This window comes from Cnephaeus nilssonii (genome assembly GCF_951640355.1).
Source record: "Cnephaeus nilssonii genome assembly, chromosome: 14".
NCBI classification, from domain to species: Eukaryota; Metazoa; Chordata; class Mammalia; order Chiroptera; family Vespertilionidae; genus Cnephaeus; species Cnephaeus nilssonii.
This window is the reverse complement of record NC_137085.1, coordinates 42869374-42890717: the sequence shown is the minus strand read 5'-3', so window position 1 is coordinate 42890717 and position 21344 is coordinate 42869374. Positions and strand designations below refer to the sequence as shown.

At 41.1% G+C, this 21344-nt stretch overlaps 1 protein-coding gene across 5 annotated transcripts in view; it reads right to left on the bottom strand.

Annotated features, from left to right (window-relative positions):
• Positions 1-21344, bottom strand: part of TRPM3 (transient receptor potential cation channel subfamily M member 3) — a 444564-nt gene that overhangs the window by 90472 nt on the left and 332748 nt on the right. For 3 of the 5 annotated variants that reach the window (XM_079790372.1, XM_079790376.1, XM_079790374.1), the window contains 6 exons: positions 16051-16151; positions 14543-14677; positions 11651-11701; positions 4078-4113; positions 3786-3926; positions 845-874 (listed from right to left, as the gene is read on the bottom strand). In XM_079790372.1, coding sequence (XP_079646498.1) covers positions 845-874; positions 3786-3926; positions 4078-4113; positions 11651-11701; positions 14543-14677; positions 16051-16151 — 494 coding nt within the window. The remainder of the gene's footprint in view (positions 1-844; positions 875-3785; positions 3927-4077; positions 4114-11650; positions 11702-14542; positions 14678-16050; positions 16152-21344) is intronic. The other 2 variants (XM_079790373.1, XM_079790375.1) reach the window with 1 other exon arrangement.

Here is a 21344-nt window from a genome sequence, read left to right as displayed (position 1 = left end):
ATATTTACTACTAGTCCAGCTCTGACAGATCCATAAATGAACTACTGGCACACCTCATTTGATTGTGTTTCACTTTATTGCACTTCCCAGATGTTGCATTTTCTACAACATTGAAGGCAAAAGATCACGACTTGCTTTATTGCGGTGGTCTGGAACCGAACCTGCAATATGTCTGAGGTATGCCTGTATCCTCTCCTAGCTCCAATCCTAAAAGAATGCTCAAGCTCATCTATGTCTAATTTTAAAACGAGTTAGAAGAGTGTAAGCACAGTCCTATGGGAACATGTCATTGTTATACTTTAAATTAGAAAAAGTATGTTCAATGGGCCATTTCCTTTTTCTTTTTACTTTTGTCCTTTTCCCCCTCTGCAGGTAGGGTTATTTGTCATGCATGATGGACAGCACTACCCTTTTCTCTCAAAGGACAAGGACTTGCATTTGCATACAACAATAACCACATTAACAAAGGATGGGAGGAAGGTAGCCTCTCTGGAGTTTCTGCATACCTCATTAGGTGCATTTGGGAAGTATTTCTGGCCTTTGGATTTGTTGCCATTTGTAAACACCCATGAATAGATTTTGCTTACTGGAATATATATGCTTCCTTGATTTTCAAGTTAGTATTTCAAATAGGATTTATTTCCTTGTTTGCAATGCTAATATAACCTCCATGGTGAAATTTTCAAAGCTACTGTGACCTGTCCCCTCACCACTGGGAAAAATGTCACTTCCTTATTGCAGAATCATGTACTAATCCTTACCACTGAAATGAACTTATTATATATTTAAAATGTGTAACAAAGAGATTAAATAATTGACACTAATAATTTGAGCAAACACCTACCTCCATTCCCAATAGTTTCAAGGCTTTGGGCTGTTAAAAAATTAATGCACAAAGTTAGATATTTTTTTATAGATATAAGAAAAGGATCCTACTTTATCTCAAACAGGTAATGAAATAATTCCATTTACCATGTAGCATTTATTTCAATAAATAAAACATTACAAAGGGAACCTATTTATAGAAATTCTTAGAGAATTAGGGATTTAATGAGTTTGGGTGAATCACAGAAAATTAGGAAACTGGACAGGCATAACGCGATTGCTCAGGGGTAGAGCCTGCAGGTTTATCAACCCTTTTGTGGACCAAAATTTCTTCCTTCTTCCTAAAACTGTCCTGCTCATCATCTCCATGACTTCAAGCACTTATGTGCATGATGAAACATTCAATCAAAGTAGAAGATGTTTCTCAAACCTCTGAATGACCTCTATTCCCAGAAGACTTGAGGTATTATTCATAAATACATGTGTAGATGCTTCCTGCTGGCCATCTCTCTATGCTGCTGTCCAGTAGATCAAGGGTGAGTGGGGCCAGAGGGGCATGTGTTGATAGCACTTACTGTAATGTCATGGAAAGTGTCAGCACAAACAGAAGCATCATTGCTCATGCTGGGCATGTGCAGAATAGGCATAGACCGAGACGGACAGAGAAGGCAACTCAGCAAAGTATAGACCTTGATTTATATTTAACAAGGGGAGATACAAAATTACATTTCAGGGGTCAGGAATTCCAATTCCACATTGCAAGTATTACAGAATGGTCGGGTGCCATCTTGAAAGTTATTTAAGTAAATAGTAAGGTTATAGCACTTACGGTTCCTCCAAATTTTATTTGACCATTCAAGTTGGAATAGTTTGAACCCCGTCTCTCCCTCTTTCTTTCTCTTTTAGCTTTTACAATGACCACCAGTTTAAAATATGTGATTTAAAAAAATTTATACTTTTTGGTGTTTTCAAAGGTCTCTAAGCACCACAAAATACTAGAATAATCAGAAGATAAACTTTGGTAAAAATAAAAATTATGCCTGCCACCAGCTATAGCAGCAGTTCTCAAAATGTTGTCCTAGGACCATGTGGCCCTTTTGGGGGTGGAGGTCTTTCCTGAGACCCTTCCAGGGGCCTGTGAAGTCAAAGCTATTTTCATAATAACACTAAGATGTATTAATATTTGCACTGATGATACAAAAGCAACGTTCGGTAAAATTGCTGGGTACCTTGGCAAGAATGAAGGCAGTGGTATCAGGCTTTACTAGTTGTAATTAGAGTGCACTATTATGCACTTAAAGTTTAAAACAAAACAAAACAGTTGCACTTAAGAATGTGCTTGATGAGCCCTGGCTGGTGTGGCTCATTGGACAGAGATTAGGCCTGTGCACTGAAGGGTTGCGCGTTTGATTTTCAGTCAAGGGCAGTACCTGGGTTACAGTGAGTGTTTGGGAGGCAACCAATTGATGTGTCTCTGTCACATCAATGTTTCTCTCTCTCTCTTTCTCCCTCCCTTCCACTTTCTCTAAAAATCAATGGAACAAAACAACAACAAAAGAATGTGCTTGATGAGGCCTAAAAAAATAATAATGTGTATTAAATTTCTACTCTTGTTAGTAAAAAATGCCTTTTTACTATTCTGAGGGATGAAATGGGAAGCCGCATAAAGCACTGCTGCTACATACTGAACAAGGATGTGTGTCCTGAGGGAAAACACTCATGGGGTTGTTTGGGATGAATTAGGGCCACTTTGTTTCATGAACTATCTATGTGAAGAAATGACTGGTAAACAACTAGGGTTACTTAGACCAGGATGGCAGACATTTTGGAAACGAACTAAGTAGGAGTGTCATTTCAAGGAAAACAACTCGCAGTATTGGTTGTCAATGACAAAATTCAAACTTTCAAGCAGATAATAGAATCTTGGAAAACCCATCCTATGACCTTGATAGTTTTTCAGTACTTAAAGACTTTTCTGATGAGATTGAAGGTGAATGCAAGTTTTTTAAATTGTATAATAAAATGTGTCAATGTTTAGAAGATCAGAATATAACTCAACAAACCAATATTTTACAATGACCAATCTATGATGTTAAAAGATCTATACAAACTGCAGTTTAGATTTTAATAGGAAAAGGTCACTGACATGGTTTCAGATTTCATGTTGCAAACTAATCTTCAAGAAATTGCCACTTGAATTTTGACGTACTATCAAAAAAGAATAGCTACAATTATCACTAAAGATTACTTCTTCCTTTGTTTGATACACTTGTCATATTTGTCACATATTTGTGTGAGGGCAGATTTTCTTCATCTATTTTAACCAAAACACTGTCTTGTAACAGACTGTCTGCAGAAGTAGATATGAGAATCTAACTATCTTCTGTTAAGTCAAACATTATAGAATTTTGCAAAAAATGTAAAACTGTGCTACTCATCACTAATTTTTGTTTTTGAAAACATAGTTGTTTTTCATAAACATGCTCTCTATGTATGTAATGGATGGACTTCTTATGGTCACCTTAAGATGAATTAATAAATAATTATTTTTTAATGTTTCAACTTTAATTTCCAGCATGATAAATATTGATAGAACCCAAAGTAGATAAAAAAGCTTTTGGGAGTCCTCAATAATTTTTAAGGGTATAAATAAATCCATCTAGACCAAAAACCTTGAAAATTGCTGCGGTAGGTAATAAGATTCATTTGAATTTCACTACTATTCTCTCATCATTAAGGCTCACTCTCAGTGTGTTTCTGATTTGAATTGGACTTAGGGAAAGAATACATCCCTCTCCCCCTCTTTTGTTAAAAACAGATTTGATGGTGGAGGGAAGAAGAGGTGGGGCAATTGCCTTCTCATCTTATCTCCCACTAAGAGAGAAGGAAGCCACACCCTGAATCGGTAGCACCCTAGTCCACCCAGGAGTCCAGGAACCGAATTTGCCCACAAGCCTCACCCTCTTGGGGCCGAAGAGATTGTGGTAGAGTGTCCGGAAGCGCTTGCGTGTGTAGTTGCAGCGATAAGCTCCGCCCATCAGGTATTCTATCACCAGGCCAATGTCGATCAGGCTGATTCTGTAGTCAGGAGGCAGGTTCCCCTGTTAGGGAAGAAGGAAAAACAAACAGAGCCAAAGGACAGCGTGATTTACTAGGGATTCGATCCCATGAGTTCTGTAACTATTTTAGAGTAAAAAAATTAATTAAAAAAGAAACATATGAATGAATTATTATGCTGGTTAATTAATTCACCTTAAAATAGATCCAACCGAAACCTGGATATTCTCGCTTGGAAAGAAGACATACGTTAAATAAGAAGATGCAGTAATCGTCGGCAAGAACAGAAAATCAAAATATTTATTCAAGTCTTCAGCTGAGGAGAAAAACACACCAGCGTAGCAGAAAGAAACACAAGGCTAGACATGGCAAATGCTACGGCTCCCAGACACTAGGAACTAGGTTCCCCAGCTGTCCCCAGACCCCTGGCTGCTCTGCTCAGACCCAGGCCTGTTACTGCCCTCCTGCTGATCATTTATTTCTTCACACTCACTGAATGAAGACTCCTTCCGGAGGGATTGGTATTGCCAGGGCTTGTATCAGGTGGGGGATACTTAGAGCTCAGATAGCCTTTAATACCAAACTTCTATTAATAATGAACATTTGGCTCCTTGTCATAAAAGGAGATCAGGATGGATGTCAGATGAAGTCATTTATGAACATCCCTTGTGTTGAAAGAGCAGGGAGAAAAAGCCTTATATTATTCATTGTTTTATTTATCTTTGTATTCCTAGTTGAAAGGAGGATCTATCACGAGTGCCTTTTATAGTGCCTGATGTATGGTTGGCATTTGAAATGCTTTTTTGTTGAAAATATGAATGAGTGAAATTAACTGATGTGGTGGGATCAATCTCTGTGTTTTTTGTTTTGTTTTGTTTTTTTTTGCATTATGTTCTCAGTAAGAGAACTAACTAGCCACAGTGTGTGAGTCACCTCTGTTTGGGAGAGCCTCAGTTTACTGCAGAAATCTGACTTGAAATATGCATATTGGTGTGTCTGGATGGGCAGGAATGAATGATTAGCAATTGATGCACCAGCCCAAGTGTATGAATCCCAGTGCTGCTCTTCCAACGTCCTTGCTGCTGGTGGACTTAGTTCTCAGCCCTGCCCACTGCATTCTACCTCTCCCTTAACTTGGGATACAGGCAGGCTTGGGGACCTAATTTGAAATGGCTGAGCAAAGTGGGACTGTGTGAAGGGCATTTTAGATGAGATTGGAAGCACTTTAAGGCACACAACCCCTCCCATCCCTGACCTTGGCTCTTCAGAACCCATTTCTTTGCTGAATTGTCCCTTCACAGAAATGGTCTCTCCACCTCTCTCCCTCTTTCTCAGAATTTCGGGATCTCTTTTGTTTGAAGATTAATCTCATCAATATAAATTGACAAATTAAGCTATCCTCAGGCTGCCAAGAAAGACCAATTGTCTGGCTTCTTTATGCAAAGCATGGTAAAAAAACATAACAAAGGGAACTTAGAGAAGGTTTTATTTGAAGATCATAACTTTGCAGGTATTGCCCTTTCCATAAACATTAAGCTGATTTTAAAAATATTACCCATGGGATGATTTTTCTCCATTATGTTGGGATAGGTTAACAAGGCTGCAGTTTCTCTATGGTCTGGCTCTACCAGATTGTTAAGCATCTCTGTCATTTCAAAGGTGGAAGAGCCAGAGCCTGGCCGCACCTGGATCAGCCTCCTCTCCCATGCATTCCGCTCCATTAAGGATGCCCCCCAGAGGAAACCCGCCCTGTCTGTTATTTCCCTGGCACTGTGAGGTAGGCAGGAAGGAACACTGGCTGGGACTCAGCTGCCCTGGGCTTCGGTCTATAAGACAAACCAGCCACTTTCCCGCAACGCCTCAGTTTTCTCAGTAAAAAGAGTTGAACTTCCTGGCCTCTGTGGTCTGTAATGTACCAGGTTTCGAAAAAATCCCCCAAGGATTTATGATGATGCTATTGAAAGGCAGCTATAGCAAGTCTAGGAATCTGTGCCTATTTTCAACCTTGTCACAATTTTCTAAATGTAAAATGTGGGTAATATCGAGTCTAACACCTATAAACTTTCATTTGAGAAATCCATATGGAAGCATTAGTTTGAATTATAAGAACAAGAATCAATATTGTCTGAAGACCAATATTGAATGGCAATATTTACACATGTGACGTGTCTGTAAGAGTGGGAGTTGTCAGGAAGAATAGTGATAATAGTAAAATTCTAAATAAATAAAATGTAAGAGGGGCAAAACCCCCTTTTTTTGTTTTGTAAATGACTTCATTCATAAAGGGCGTATAGGTTTATAGACTACCAAAGAAGGTGCTGTAATCTTCTTTTCTTTAGAAAGTTCTCATATAAAGCTTGATATTTTAGAGTGATGTATGGTCTGGTCTGAAGCAGGGGAAAGGATTCAGACTATCGTAGGTTCTCGCCAGCTTTTAGTGAAGGCCAGAAAGAAAACGGGCCTGCATTCTGTTTGACCACAAGGCGGCGATGTTCACCTAACCGAAACCAATGCGGTTCCTTCCTCCTCAGCATTTGCCTGCCTGCTCTGTTTTGTGTACTAACTGATGTAAATGAATACAGAGCAGATTGGAGGATTTGGGGATAAGGAGAGAGTCAGATGCTTTTGTTGAAGTGATATCTGGAGGAGGGAAAGCTTACTTTACTCAGTAATGCGTTTGAACTCAGTCTGCCAGACTGCAGCTGTTTCTTTCCAGAGGCTTACGGAAGCAGAGAAATTAAGGGAAATTAGTTTCACAATTTTTACTGGGAAGAGAGGAAACCTTTGGGGGAAGAAGAAATAGATTTAATAAAATGTATAAAACTGCCATAACTGTGTCCTGGGTGAACTCTGAAGGGGATGGCAGCATTGGTGCCGTCTGGGCCGAAGGCCTTGGACACCTGTGACCTGCAGGTGTAACAGATGTGCAGAGACCAGCAGCACGATGACTGCACTGTGGAAATAGCACTGGGCTGGACTGTGGGCTTGGCCAGATCACACCCTTTCTCTGTACCTCAGTTTACACCTTGAAAACATGCAGTTTGGACCCCGTTACTTTTAAAGTCTTGTCTGTTTCTAAAGGTCTGACTACCGGCTGGCAGGCTGCTCTGATTTCTATGCTGCCAGGTCACTGGACAAAGACTCTTGTCCAAGCTTCCAGGTTGATGTAGTTTCCACGAATCCCCTGAGGTTTGCTTAGTGGAGCTGGGGCTTAGAGACAAAGGGTGATAAAGGGGCCGACAGGGGTGGGGTTGTGCTCATCATATTCACCTCCGTTGGAAAAAAGCAGAGAAAGTGAGCGGCACCTCACATGCCACAGGTAATGTCCAAAAACCTTCTGGAGGAGTCTTCCTTTGCTTGGGTCCTTTTCAGATAGGAGGTCCACAATGACACTGGTGTGATACCCCTCCTTCTGCCTGCTGTTTCTGGTATTTACCCTCCCCTTTTTGGTAATGACTTTGGTAACTGGTAAAGCCTGAACACGTATTCCCCGTTTCATGCCGTAACAACACATGGCAAGCCACGTGATTTAAGTAACCTGACCCCAGAATAAAACAGAGAAGCTTGGGTCTGTGGATAGGTACAACTTGATAACTTGGAAACGTCGTCTCCCTTTTTCGTGCTATGAGCTGCTACTCTGAAGCTGAGTTTTAACCCATGCCATCCTGAAGGATAGCTGTTAATGAAAAGAATAGTTTACATTCACGTAGATCTGCTCTCCTAAATGCACTCTATTTTTCAGACGTCAGCTTATGACATCACAACACATTTCTACTGTTTAGGAAATGCCTTTTTTTTTCTTTTCTTGAAACTTACAACAAGCCTTTAAAACAAGACTGTTTCCTTCTGATGCATGGAAGGTGTTAATGGTAGCTGGTTATCGGGTTTACCAAGGGAGAATGGGGAAAAGACTATTCTGGTGACAGTTTATGGAAAAAGAGGGCATTCCCCCAATGTTTGGCATGGTAATAGACTGGGCAACTAATCTTACAAAAAGTAAGAATGCTTTTGTATATTTGTGTGGATTATAAAATGTTCTTTCTTTACCCAAACTGTGTCTGAAAAGCTTATTTTCTTCATTCTGTAAAGCTCTGCATCTTGATTCCCATGTGAATGAATTTTAAACTATCCTAATTTCACACTACTTCTCTATAAAACAAATATCATACTCTTTTGGTGGGGAGGGATAGTAAAGGTATTCTGAAATGTTAGCACATTTAATTTAAGAAAGAAAAACTACTACTTTAAAACATACAGAGGCACAAAATGAGCAGGCAAATAGCTACTAAAATGACAAGTTAGAATTCACGAAAAAGCAGACAGACTGGGCCACTCTGGTTTAATAAGAGAGCATTGCTACATCCAATGGATTTATGCATGAAAACAGTCCTGGGAATTGGGCTGACTTAAATAATTTTAAATTTCTGATAGATGCTGAATAGCAACTCTTCATCTCATTGCTCCTAGATTGATCCCTTGGTATGAATAAGTTGAGATATTGAAACTAGCATGGGAGCAATTCTCCACATTCAGTTCTGTTGATTTCAAAGGATAGCTGGACTTGTGGGTGTCATGCTGGTTAACTTATGACGGTCTGATAATTCCTAAATGCATTCCCTGGGTTTGTCAGAGTTACTTACATTTAGTTTACAGACATATTATCAAACACTATGTTTAAGGTCCAGAACGGTGTTCATACTTATCAACAGCATTTTGTATCAGGGTTTATCACTTACTGATTAATTTTTTTTTTTACCACAGGTTAAATCAAAACATACACAAAGTCCTATAATCATAAAGCACAAAGTACATACTAATTATTATGGTCCTTAATTTTGACAATTGCTTAAACTGCCCAAGATTTTCTTAGCATTTTAAATCTTGTTTTTGTAGACTTTGAGAACCTTACTGGCCTAAATTACTAGAAGTCTTCTGGAACCATCTGAGGAAAATGTGAACTGCCTGAGGAAAATATTAATTTCTCCATCATTCAATTCTTAAAAATACACAAACGCCCTGGCTGGTGTGGCTCAGTTGGCTGGGCATTGTCCTGTGCACTGAAAGGTTTTGATTCCTGGTCAGGGCACATGCCCCTGTTTCAGGCTCGATCCCCAGTAGAGGGCGTGCAGGAGGCAGCCAATCAATGTTTCACTCTCACATCAATGTTCCCCTCTCTCTCCCTCCCTTGCTGTCTCTAAAAAAATAAAATAAAATAAACAACCCCCCATCATTTTCAGTCCCCTTCCTCCATGTAACATAAAATGGAGACACGTCCAGCTCCTTTGGCTCCATTGTTATTCTTTCCTGCTTTCCAATAGTCAGATGCTCATCTTTATCACAGAAATAAGTGAAGGCTGCATGTCCTGCTCCTATTTCTTTCCAAAGGAAGAAGCTAAACATAGGCTTTCTGTTTCTCCCCACCTATTGGAAATACCTAGTCCCTGGTAAAAAGATAAATTGTTCCTAAGCCAGTTTAGTACTATCCTGGGTGATATGTTATCATTTTTTCCAATTACTAAGTTAGTAAGTAAATGAATTCTTAGGTAACTATATCCTTGCTCTTGCTCTTGTACATCTTTAGCTAAGAAGTTTAAAAGAACCCTACCTTAAAAATACTCGACATGCCTTTTAATACAAGTGATGTGAGCAAATGCAAGAGGCGGCTACTGGGATTTCAGAAAAGAAAAAATGATATTGTGAAGCAGAGTCCGGCAAGGAAGAAAACCTAATAGGAGGGATTTTGATCGTTTGTACTCAGTAAGATCTAACTACAAAATCCTTGTGAAAATCACGCGGGACATTGAGAACCCGCATGATGGGGATGGATGAGTGACTTTGTTTGAAGGTCTGGATTGGCCGATGGCTGGGACTGAGGCACAAAGGCACAGCTGTCCCCTCAGAGAGCCTCACAATTCCTTCAGGGACACAGGGCAGCTTAAGGTGAGGGGATAATATCTTGTTATTTCAGAAAAATCTCAAGACATTTTATTGAATACGAGCAACTAAATATCTTAGCAAAGAATACACAGTGGCTATGTACACAATTTCCTGAGATATTCCCCCCTTTTAGTTTCTAGGCAATTTTCATCCAGAATAATTTAGACAAAATTGGAAGACCGGAGGGAAAGAGAAATAGGCTTGTTGAGGGCAGGTATGCTATGGCTTGAAGTGGGGTGGACCACGGAAAGATGTGATGGTGGAGAAATGCTTGTTGGGTTGGGTGTACAGACTGCACAGCATCTGTTTCCCTTGCTCTGAAAGAACAACAGGCTTCACTCACTCACATGGATCAGAAAGGTCCACCTGGTTAATGGGAACATTATAAGCAGACCCAGGGCCTTGGCTTGACCTTTTGAAGGAAAATGAAAAAGTGCCTACAGGACACCTAAGGGTCAGTTCTAGCCATCAAAATTCCTATGACATGAAGGAATTGGACTCTATTCTTGATCTTACTTTGTAACTTTCTCTGAGTATACCTTACGGACTTTGGTGAAGAATTGCTACAAATTGGTAGAGGGGTGTACATGTATGTATGTGTTTGTGTGTGTGTATGTGTATGGGGGGGGGAGGAGAAAGTGCCACTATCTGTTTTGTTCATTACAGTTAAAGCATCACTTCCTGGGAACGCTGTCAAAGGCTCAGACCAAAGCTATCTCTGAAAGAGATTGTATAGGGACAAAGAACAAGCTCTTGGGTAAGTTTAAAAATAACTTCCCTGTGCCTCCCTCCTCTCATCTATACATGGGACTACTGGAATATGATCACAAAATAATAAAAAAATAATTCTACTCCATAGAATTGTTGTCAAGATGAAACGAGTGAAGGTGCCTAGAAAGCGTAGATTGGTGTCACACACCTAGTCATCCCTAAATATCAGGTACTATCACTTTATTATTAATCAAAGGTTCCGAGTTCTAATTCTAGTTCTTCACTGATCACTTAATACAGCTCTCACCTCTTTGCATTTCAGCCTCCTCATCTGTAAAATGGGAATAAATCTATTTGACCCAAACCTACTGGATTTTTTCCCTCATCAAAATCTTAGATGATGAATGTGAAACACTATACTGGAAAAAATAAAGTGTTAGAAGAATGGTATACAAATATTTGTTTTGGTCTCTGTGGCTCTGAGCCTTGGTATTATCCTACACCCTGCATAATGCTGGACGTGACAGTGATGTATTGTATCAGGAGCTAGCACATGAAGATACCTCTTATAATAGGTTGGACAGCATGGAAACAAACTCCCCAAACAGAGAGGGGCATATGGAAAAATACAGGTAATGGCATAAATCCACCTGGCATGGGGAAAAGCCTGGAGCTCTACTATCCAAAGCACTATATTCAACAAAAGCGTCTAAAACCACGGAGATCGAAGATAAACCGCAGCTGCATAGTAAGCAGAGATGTCAGAGTTAAAAGACACACACACACACACACACAGACACACACACACACACACAGAGACACACACAGACACACACACACAGACACACACACAGACACACACACACACACAGACACACACACAGACACACACACACACACACACAGACACACACACAGACACACACACAGACACACACAGACACACACACACAGACACACACACACACACACACACACACACTCTCTGTGCCCTGAAATGAGGGCGTCTGGCAGGGACAGGAGTGCTCTGGCGGCTCATGCAATGCAAAACAGAGGCGCTTGGTAATCACAGGAAGCAGTCAAGACAGGGCCTCCGACCTGCAGTCGAGAGGGTTCTTACCTTTTTGACATCCCTGACCAAGTGGTACAATGTGTTTGAGGGCCCATGTCTCTGAAAACAATAAAGAAGAATCAAATGGTTTTGCTAGCCGGGCTCTTACTGGCGAGGCGAGGAGGATCTGGAAGGAAGGGGCTGGCTGGCGAGGGACAGTCCATCAGATGAATCTTGTTGTAGTTGCTCAGTTGTACCTGTCTTTTCTAAAGAAACGCACTGGCAGAATTTTGACTTGTGGTTCCTCAAGAAAAAGCATTTGAGGCTCTAGGTTCAAACTCTATAAAGGAAGCCATCACCGCTGTGGACAGCTAAACCAAGACATCACTTAAGGGGCTAGTTTTGCAGCAGGGGGAGGCAAAGGGGCCAGTTTACCGCATTGGAAATACACTCCGGCACATTGCCAATCACATCTTGCTTATTACCCACATTGAATGAGAAATTGTGTAAGGCTGGGGTTGGTAAACTTCTTCAGGAAATAGCCAGGTGGTCAATATTTTAGAGTATGTGGGGCATAGAGTCTTCAGGGCAGCTGTTCAACTCTGCCGTGGTGCGGAAGCAGCCAGAGATGTTGCCTAAACAAAGGACCTGGCCTATGTTTCAGCAAAACTTTATTTGTGGACACAAAAGGAGAGTAAAATTTCATATAATTTGAATGTCACAAAATATCATTCTTCTTTTGATATTTTCAAACACTGAAAATGTAAAAAAAACCCTCCTCAGCTCCCAGGCCATACAAAAATAGGCAGCAAGCTGGATTTGGCTGTTGGGTGGTACCATATTTTCTGGAGTATAAGACGACTGGGCGTATAGAAGATTTTCCTGGGTTAAAAAGTCGTTTTATACGCCGGAAAATACGGTAGTTTGCTAAAATCTGGTCTAAAGAAAAGGCCACAGGAAGTCTGGGAAAAGAGAGGCTTGGGAAAAAGATGTATGTTTGCTTAAGGCAGGGGTGGGGAATGTCGGCCTGTGGGCTGTGGGCTGCATGAGGCCCCCGGAATCACTTGGTCTGGCCAGCCAAGGCAACCTCAGGTGGACTCCAAATTCCATAAATCTAGGAGTTTTTTCCTGGCGACATAAATTTATATTAAGTGAATTAGATTAAGCAAACCATGTTATACATATCCAAATGGCTCCTGGCAGGAAAAAGGTTTCCCACCCCTGGCTTAAGGAAGAATAAAATGAAATGGTTTGCCACTCCATTGTCTTTCAGGAATAGGCATGTTGGATAAAATACAGGATGCCCAGTTAAATTTGAATTCCAGATAGACAGTGAATGATTTCTAACATAAGTATGCCCCATGCAATATCTGGGACCCAATTATACTAAAAATTATTTGTTGTTTGTCTGAAATTTAAATTCAACTGGGCGTCCTGTATTTTTATTTGCTAAATCTGGTGAGCCTATGAAAATATCTCAGACAGTGAGGGCAAACCCTTCAGCATGGCTGAAACACACTCAAGGACTGAGACCATCCCCCTCGACGGCCTCAGTGACCTACCTGCCCACTCAGGCAGACATGCCCATCAGAGCTTTTTCCACTGAGGGATGCAGGACGATAGGGTTCAACATGCAGACCGTGGAGTCAGAACGCCTGGCTCCACTTGGCTCTGCTGCTTACCAGCTGCGACCACGGGCGAGCTGCTTCACTGTGGCTCAGTATTACCATCTCTAAAATGAGGATAGCGTTTTGTGAAATTTACCTATGAAGCCACCTGGTCCTGGGCTTTTCTTTGTTGGGAGGTGTTTTTTAAATTTATTTATTACGGATTCAATCTCCTTACTTGTTATTAATCTGTTCACATTTTAAAGTTCTTTATGATTCAGACTTGGTTGATTGCATATTTATACAGGTGTCCATTTCCTCTGTGGCTAATTGTTGATCTTTTTGTAGGGATGGAAGGTTGGGCCTCCTAGGTCACCATCTTGGTTTATTGTTCTTACTGAAAGTCTCAGAATGCTGAACCAAAAAAAAAAAAAAATCTACAGGGAAAACAGAAACCTGGAAACACTCTGCTACACTCATTTCTACTTCCATCAGTGGGAGTAAGATAGAGCCAGAATGGCACCATCTAACACCACAACTGGCTGGGACTAGGTCAATAATTTTAATCCCATTAGTACTGTGGGTGGTGAAATGGAGAAGTGCGGTGACAGATGAAGGGAAGAATAATCTCTAAGAAGCTTTAGGTCAGTACTAGCTTCTTTCTTCATCTAGGAGTTCTGTGACCTTGAATAAATCAATTCACTTTTTGGCCTCTGTTTTCTCATCTGTCAAATGGGGGAGTGCAATTTCTACATTTTAAACATCACTGGATTTTAGTGAGTATCAGCTCAGAGCCAATGTACTTAATTCATTGAATACTCTCAAAAACTTCACAAATAGTTTTTTTTTTTATGATTACTCCTTGGTATCCCTAGTGAATGAATTAAAAAATCATTATAAAACAACGACAATTATTTTTGGGTAACCCTAAGCAAGAGATTTTTATATTTTATTCATAGCTTTGAGGATAACAAGATGGTGCCGGATAATTAATTTTCCTTCTTTGATGCTTGGAGTGAAATCAATCCTTCTCTGCTGATTGCCTCAAACAGCCTCTGGCTTACAAATAAACTATGTTCTAATTTCGATGTCCTGGTGATTTGGTGTAAGAATCTGAGAATGTTACCTTTTGGTGATCACATAACTTTCTGCCTTAGATGCTGACAACTGAGCAGTTAAAACAAGTGGAGTCTTGGTGACTCGGTGTTGCTTGTCTACACCGGTGTGAGGGAGCTTTTGTGAAGAATGATCCATGCATTTGGAGGGCAGGGAGGAGACTCACAGGCATGTAGGGGAGCAGGAGAAGGCAAAACAACAAATGTAGAGAAAGTAAAAAGCCTTAGCTTGGTCCTACCGTATTGTACAATTCCTCTAGTCTGGAGATGGTGAGAAAACGGTGCATGCTTACTCCATTTTCTATGAGCAATTTCACAAAATCCACTCTGTCCAGAACTAGGGCATCCAACATGGCTTGTTCCAAAGACCCCACCTGCAAGTCAAGTCACTGAGTTAGCCTGCCCCAGGCTCTAGAGATGCAGTTCTTTAGCATTCACCTGAACAGTTTAGACATGGTTGCCTCTGACATCTGGTAAACCTTCAGCACATCCAAGAGCATGCTAGCAAGACTGCTTCCAACTCTGCTTTTGGGACAGCGACTATCTCTCCTGTGTTTTGGGTCTTGTCTTTGAAAATAGAATTCAAGGATTTCTAGTTGCTAAAGTTATAATCTCCTTGAATCTCAAAATCGGCCCCTCTCTCTCTTCCTCTCTCTCTCTCTCTCTCCTGAGAAGGTACAAGGGTTTACAAGGCTTTTCCTCTCCTAACTCTCTGGCCAAACTTCTGCAGCACTATTGAAGTGCTAAAGTGGGTACTTTGCTGTCTTTATTTTCATCTTTCTTAGGCTCTGAATTAGACCCTGGCTGGCTTGAGAAGAGGGACCCTTGTAAGCAGACTAGAAAGTAGGTTGTTCTATTTTTTTTAGTTAAGTGATGCCACTTTGCCTGCATCTCACCCATTTCCACACAGAGACACAACAACTGTTTACGTCTTTTGGCTTGTCTACTAAGGTTTTATTTAATTCCTTTTACAAAGATTTCTGTGTCCAGACTCCTTGACAAATTTTTCCACAGCAGCAATGCCCTCGTGGCACTGAATGAAGACAGGGATTCCATCCTAGGCAGGCGCTCTGGGGGAAGGAAGGGTTAAAAAAGACCTGTACAGTAATTCCAGGCACAGAAGTAAAAATTCCAGGCACAGAAGTCTGCCGGTTACCTCCTGGGGATACATGCATACGTCACCCAATGGCCAATTTTCCAAGTTTTTGTTTTTGGGTGAGTCGATGAGGGAAACAAACCAGGAACAGTTATGTAAATGCTGGTTCCCTCTGTGCTGTGCTTGGGAAGAGGGAGGGCCTGTGCTCAGCCACCAGGACCAGATGGCACCTGCCTGGGGAAGCTTGCTAATTCTGCATCCTGAGGTGCGCCCCAGCCATGCACCAGCACAGCTTGCCGCTACTTGGAAGCAGCAACCTCAAAGACAACCAGAAACAAATTGCTAACTACAATTGCTAATTCCCTCCTTTATTGTAATGGATGCAATTTTGTATTATGTATATATTTTTAGACATTTAAAAGGAATAGCATCATTTGCTGCTGAAAGTTGCTATCAAAGGCCGCTCAGAGAGATGGAGATGTTGGGAACGCTTTGAGTTGTGCTTAGTCACATGTTCCACCAGGTGGCAGTGATTTCCTAACTCGTTTACATCCTAAAGAAAAGGCAGCAGTTGCTCTCAGAGGCTCTTTAAGTAAGTACCCTTGCCCAAGCAAGCGGTGGGCTTTTCAGGGGCGACAACATATACTCTACCGGCCACTGTTGCCCATAAATAAAGATCTGGCTGCGAGCGATGTCGACTCGGTTCCAGGCTAAGGCCAAGCTCAGTTGGTCGGGGGCAGAGGCGTTGGCTCCTGTAGACAAGTAAGAGGAAAGAGAGGGAGAGAGAAAACAATGATGAGTTTACTATACCAAGACGACCCACGCCATTACTCTCCCATCAATACCCCTCTTCTGAAAAGCAGACTCAGTTGTACAGTAGGGTTTCTCCAAACTCGGCATTATTGACATTTTATTGTGGGGGCTATCCTGTAATTGTGGAATATTTAGCAGCATCTTTGGACTCAGCCCATTAGATGCCAATAGCACCTCTTTGTAAAGTCATGACCATCAAAAATGTCTCTATACATTGTTAATTCCCCCAGGAGTGAAGGGAGACAAATTAGCCATTAAGAACTACTGCTGGCAGAAAGGCAGATGAATATTCAGAGTGATGGTTAAGAGGAAAAAAGAAAGATGCTACCTTGAGGGGCTTGGTAGAGAAGAGAAGGGTCCCTGACTGTGTTTATAGCAGAAGTGAAAGGGCCACTGGAGAGGGAGGCATTGGAAATGTGAAAGAAGAAAGCCAATACATGATGGATGAGACCCTGGAGAATAGAGGCCAACAAGAGAGGTCTTCTGAGTAAAGAAGAAAAACAAAGAGGTTGAGTGAAGAAAATAATATTCATGAGTGGAAGAGAATGGTAGAAGAAAAACTGGATGAACAAAAACAGTATCAGAGAAGTAAGAGAGGTACCACCTGCTAAGACTGAGAAGGAATGGCAGCTTGAAGAGAATGGAGGAACATGGAGGCTTACAGAATGAGGCAGTTTCAGAGCAGAGTTAGGGCCCACTTGAGGTATGACATCCCAAATATGTCATGGCACCAATGGGTATGCATTGCTGGGAATATTTATTTAGGGACTTGAGCATCAGTGTTGGGGAGCATTCCTTTTTTAAGTCTGAGGTTTAAACTAGAGCCCATATATAACTTTCTAAAATGGTCCTGAAATTTTATTTATTTAAAAATATTTTGATTGATTCTTTTTAGAGAGATAGGAAGGGAGTGGGAAAGAGAGAGTGAATATTCATCAGCTGCCTCCTGCATACCCTCTACTAGGGATGAGCCTGAGACCCTAATATGTGCCCTGACCAGAATCAAAACCAGCAACCTTTCGGTGCATGGGACCATGCTGAACCAACTGAGCCACACTGGTCAAGGCAGAGAACAATTTTTTAATTCCCTGAGGATCATTAAATACTTCAATGGGTTGTAAAGAGCTGTGGACTCTCTTTGGGAGTTTCCAAATAGAAAATGTTAGGTGTGTCATCTGAGCTGGATAGTTTAAGTCTGGTCCTGCTTGATGGACTAGAGTGGCAGAGGGGGGGGCCGGATTTGCTAGCCTTGTAATGTCCTTAGTAGGGCCATCATTCTGTGAAAATAGGATGATGCAATCCATTCCTACATTAGTTGAGGAACTTTTTTTTTCTTGTTGGAGGCTTTGGACCTTTCCATTTCTTATTTAAAGAATCTTGTCTGGATTAAATAGTCTTCCTAAGGATTGTATTTATTTCCATCAGTTTACTTTTTATGTAAATATTGCAACTAAATGTGGTAAGGGTCTCAGTCAATGAAAGGTGGCCAATTCATTCATTTAAAGACATTAGTTTCTCAAAAAGTAAATAAATTTAATAAATAGATATCAGATTCTCTATTTATATGAAAACCAGGAAGGTAAAATGAAACTAATTGAAATGAGACTTGGGTTGGCTATCATGTGACTTGGGTTGCTAGGATACACCTTCGATTGTCTCTGAGAGCACAGACACTACCTACCCTGGAGAACCTCTCAGGAATGTGGCTGCTACATGGAGCAAAACCAAATTAGAGGCTTGAAGCATACACATAAAAAGTAGATGAGGCCTGTGTATAATTTATTCTTTGCTCTATTTTCTTGCCCTGAATGATAACTATCTCTTCTTGGTAAAAATAACTTCGGTGAACTCTCAGGAGAAAGTTAAAAGGAAGTAGGAAAAGTTGCATTAACTTTAGCTAAAGAAATTCAGATTTGGCTTGTAACAGGCAGCTGAGTGAAACAGCCCTTTGCAGGAAGTTGGGGTTTTCTTTCTTGGCGTATTTTTAATAAATAAGAAAGATAATAATAACTAATACTTCTTTCATGTTTAACTTGTGCCATGAAATGTTTCTAAGTGTTAATGTATTAAATTCACAGAACAAGCTACAAGGTGCCATTTTCAGTATTTTACAGATGAGAAAACTGAGGCACAGAAACTTGTCCAACGTGAAGTATCTAGGAAGTGCCAGAGATGCGATTCAAACCCAGGCAGTCTGGTTTCAGAGCAGACTTTTTTTTTTTACTCATAGAAACTTAGAAAATGTTATTGAACTCATGATACCCCCACACAAAGAGAAGTAGGCAGACAGGCTTTTGTGTCCTCTCTCTAAAACAACCCACACTGCACGAATGAGGTGAGCCAGAATATTCTCTACTGCTGTGTGATTAGGGCCAAAGTTGGTACAATGGTAAAATTTAAAATGGTAATTTTAAATTCCTCTGAAAACAATAATTGGCATATCACTTACTTTGTATTTCTGTAGGCTGTTTAATCAATAAAGTAGGCTTGGCATTCTGAAATGCAGAGGTGCGTGAAAATTTCCCCTAAACCCAGGAGTCTCTTTCATTGGTGTGTTTTTAGCATTTTGTTTATTCTTTATATTACAAGTAAACTATGGTATATTATGGCATATACTCCTACCACATGTAGGTCTTTGAAGCCTTTAGAGGTCGTTTCTCCCTGATATTAAGAATGGCCTCACAGGTCTCTGCGAGAACTGAATGAGATGCAGCCAGACTGGGTGAGATACCTGCCTGGCTCAATTCTGATCCAGGTCAGGTTGCCCCTCCCTGAGGAGCAGCTGTGTGCTGGGTGGAAATAGGGGCTGTAACAACTTCTTTGGGTGGAAGGGAAGGGCCCTGAGCTTACTTATTGCCTGTGGGTGTTTGGAAATTTCCGTATCCTCTCCAATATTTAGTTTCTTCATGTATAAAACATGATCAATAACATTGCCCTCACAGGATTGCTTTGGAGGTTTAACAGAATAATAGAGGGGAAAATTGCTTTGTTAAAGTAAAACACTGTGTGAGTATTTTCAGTGTTTTACATATTTCCGACAATAAATTTACCAGATTAGTATTGAATAAATTTATCAGGTTAACAATGCTGCCACCATGCAAACACTCCTGGGTGCAGGGCAATGGCCAGCCAGACTATGATTACGGTTTCTGCTGTGGCCCATGGGAATGATTAGGTGTCATCGAACTTTCATCAGAGGAGCACTTACTGTATAGTGAAGTAGTCATTCTCAGGATTAAGAACTGATAGTCCCTAAATCACCCAGGGCTTAAAAGCATGTCAGAATGGCCACTGGCATTAGGAGTAGTCCTCTGACAGAGCTTGGGGAGCCGATCAAACGCTACCTTTTGTTGAGGTTTTTTTCTTTAGGCACTCCCCTGAGTGAAGCTTGGAAGGTGCTAAGATCGACACAAGAAGAGGTAAATTTGTTACAATGAAAGAGCCTCGATTTAGATATAAATGCTCTGTTTGGATTATAAGAACATGATTATTTCCTAAGAATGCAAATGAAGAAGACTGATTGTGTATGTGTGCCTGGGCAGCTTAGGCCCGGGACACGGGGTTTTTTCTAAGGAGCCACACCACGCTCAGTCAGGAAAGGGCACCCGGCCCCTCCTCTGTGGTGGAACAGGAGACCCCTCCTGTGCGTGGCACCTGCTGTCAGCTGCTCAGGGACTTGCTGCATCTTCCCTGGCCTGTCCGAGGTGGCCCAGGGCTCCCCTGGGACTGAAGGCTGTCCCCCTCCTCTTGGCACTGGATCCTGCCTGCAGTGACAGCTGGACTCTTTCTCTCATGGGTCCCTACACTTCCTAAGCACTGGGTCTAAGCTTTTTTCTTTTCTCATATTTAATTAGTCTGAGTCTTCTGTGTAAGGTCTCAGAGCTAGGATACTAGACCTTTATGGACCAAAGCTATACGAAAAGCTTACAAAGTGAGGTTGTCTAGATAATGATATCTGCCAAGGGTTTCTGCAGTAAATATTGCCTCTATTTTTTCATGCCCTAATAAAATATGCAAGCTGAAAGGACAAATGAATTCTATGGCTTATGATTAATAACACTGTAAGGCATCATGCTACTTCCTTCTTTTTGCTGACCTACCTACCTAAATGGATGGGTCCTCTTTATTGTGCCCTTTCTGCAATAAAAGAAGTCAATACCTCACAAAATCTCCCACTGACATGTTAAAAAATGTTATGAAAGTGTTTCCGTATTATGCACAATATGCAAAACTGAGAAACATTATCAACGCAAGACGGAATAAAAGAAAGCAAGCATTCTATTGGATTATTCTGCTTGCTTGTGATATGACAAATATGAATTCATTTCTATCTCTTGGTAATTAAAATAATTGTATTCTCCATATTGTAATTTTTAGCAGGATTTTATAGAAACATATGCTCTGGAGTTCCGGGACATTTGCTGAAATTATTGCATTGATGATTTCCTAACTTTAGGTATCTTTTTCTTTTACTCGTTGTCTCTTTATTTGAAAACTAGGTAATCCAGGGACCATTTTGTACTTTACTTTTACTAAAGTTATGCATGCAGAGATTTGTTATAAAAATCACAAGTCTTGCTCTAGCTGGTTTGGCTCAGTAGATAGAGCGTCAGCTTGCAGATTGAAAGGCCCCGGGTTTGATTCCGGTCAAGGGCACATGCCCCGGTGGCGGTTGCGGGCTCAATCCCCAGTAGGGGGCGTGCAGGAGGCAGCCAATCAATGATTCTCTCTCATCATTGATGTTTCTCTCTCTCTCTCTCTCCCTTCCTCTCTGAAATCAATAAAAATATATTTTTAAAAAATCACAAGTCTTATCACCCCAGTCCTCTTTCCCCATAGTCAAGCATTCATTTCTAGTAGCTGATTATTTTGGTTCTCCGTGGCAATTGGTCTTCAAAGAGAGATTCCAAGGGACTCTATGTCCCAGTATTCACACTCTTAGTATTCCCCCACCCCCGCACTGAATCTGGGCTGGTCTTGTGACTGGCTTTAGCCAGTAGAATGTAGCAAAAGTGACACTGCCAGTTATGACTTAAGCCTAAGGGAGGTCTGACAGCTCCTGCTTTTGCCTCCTACACCTGGTGCACATCTGTCACCTTGAGCCTCTCCTTCCTCATCATCCAGGGATTTCC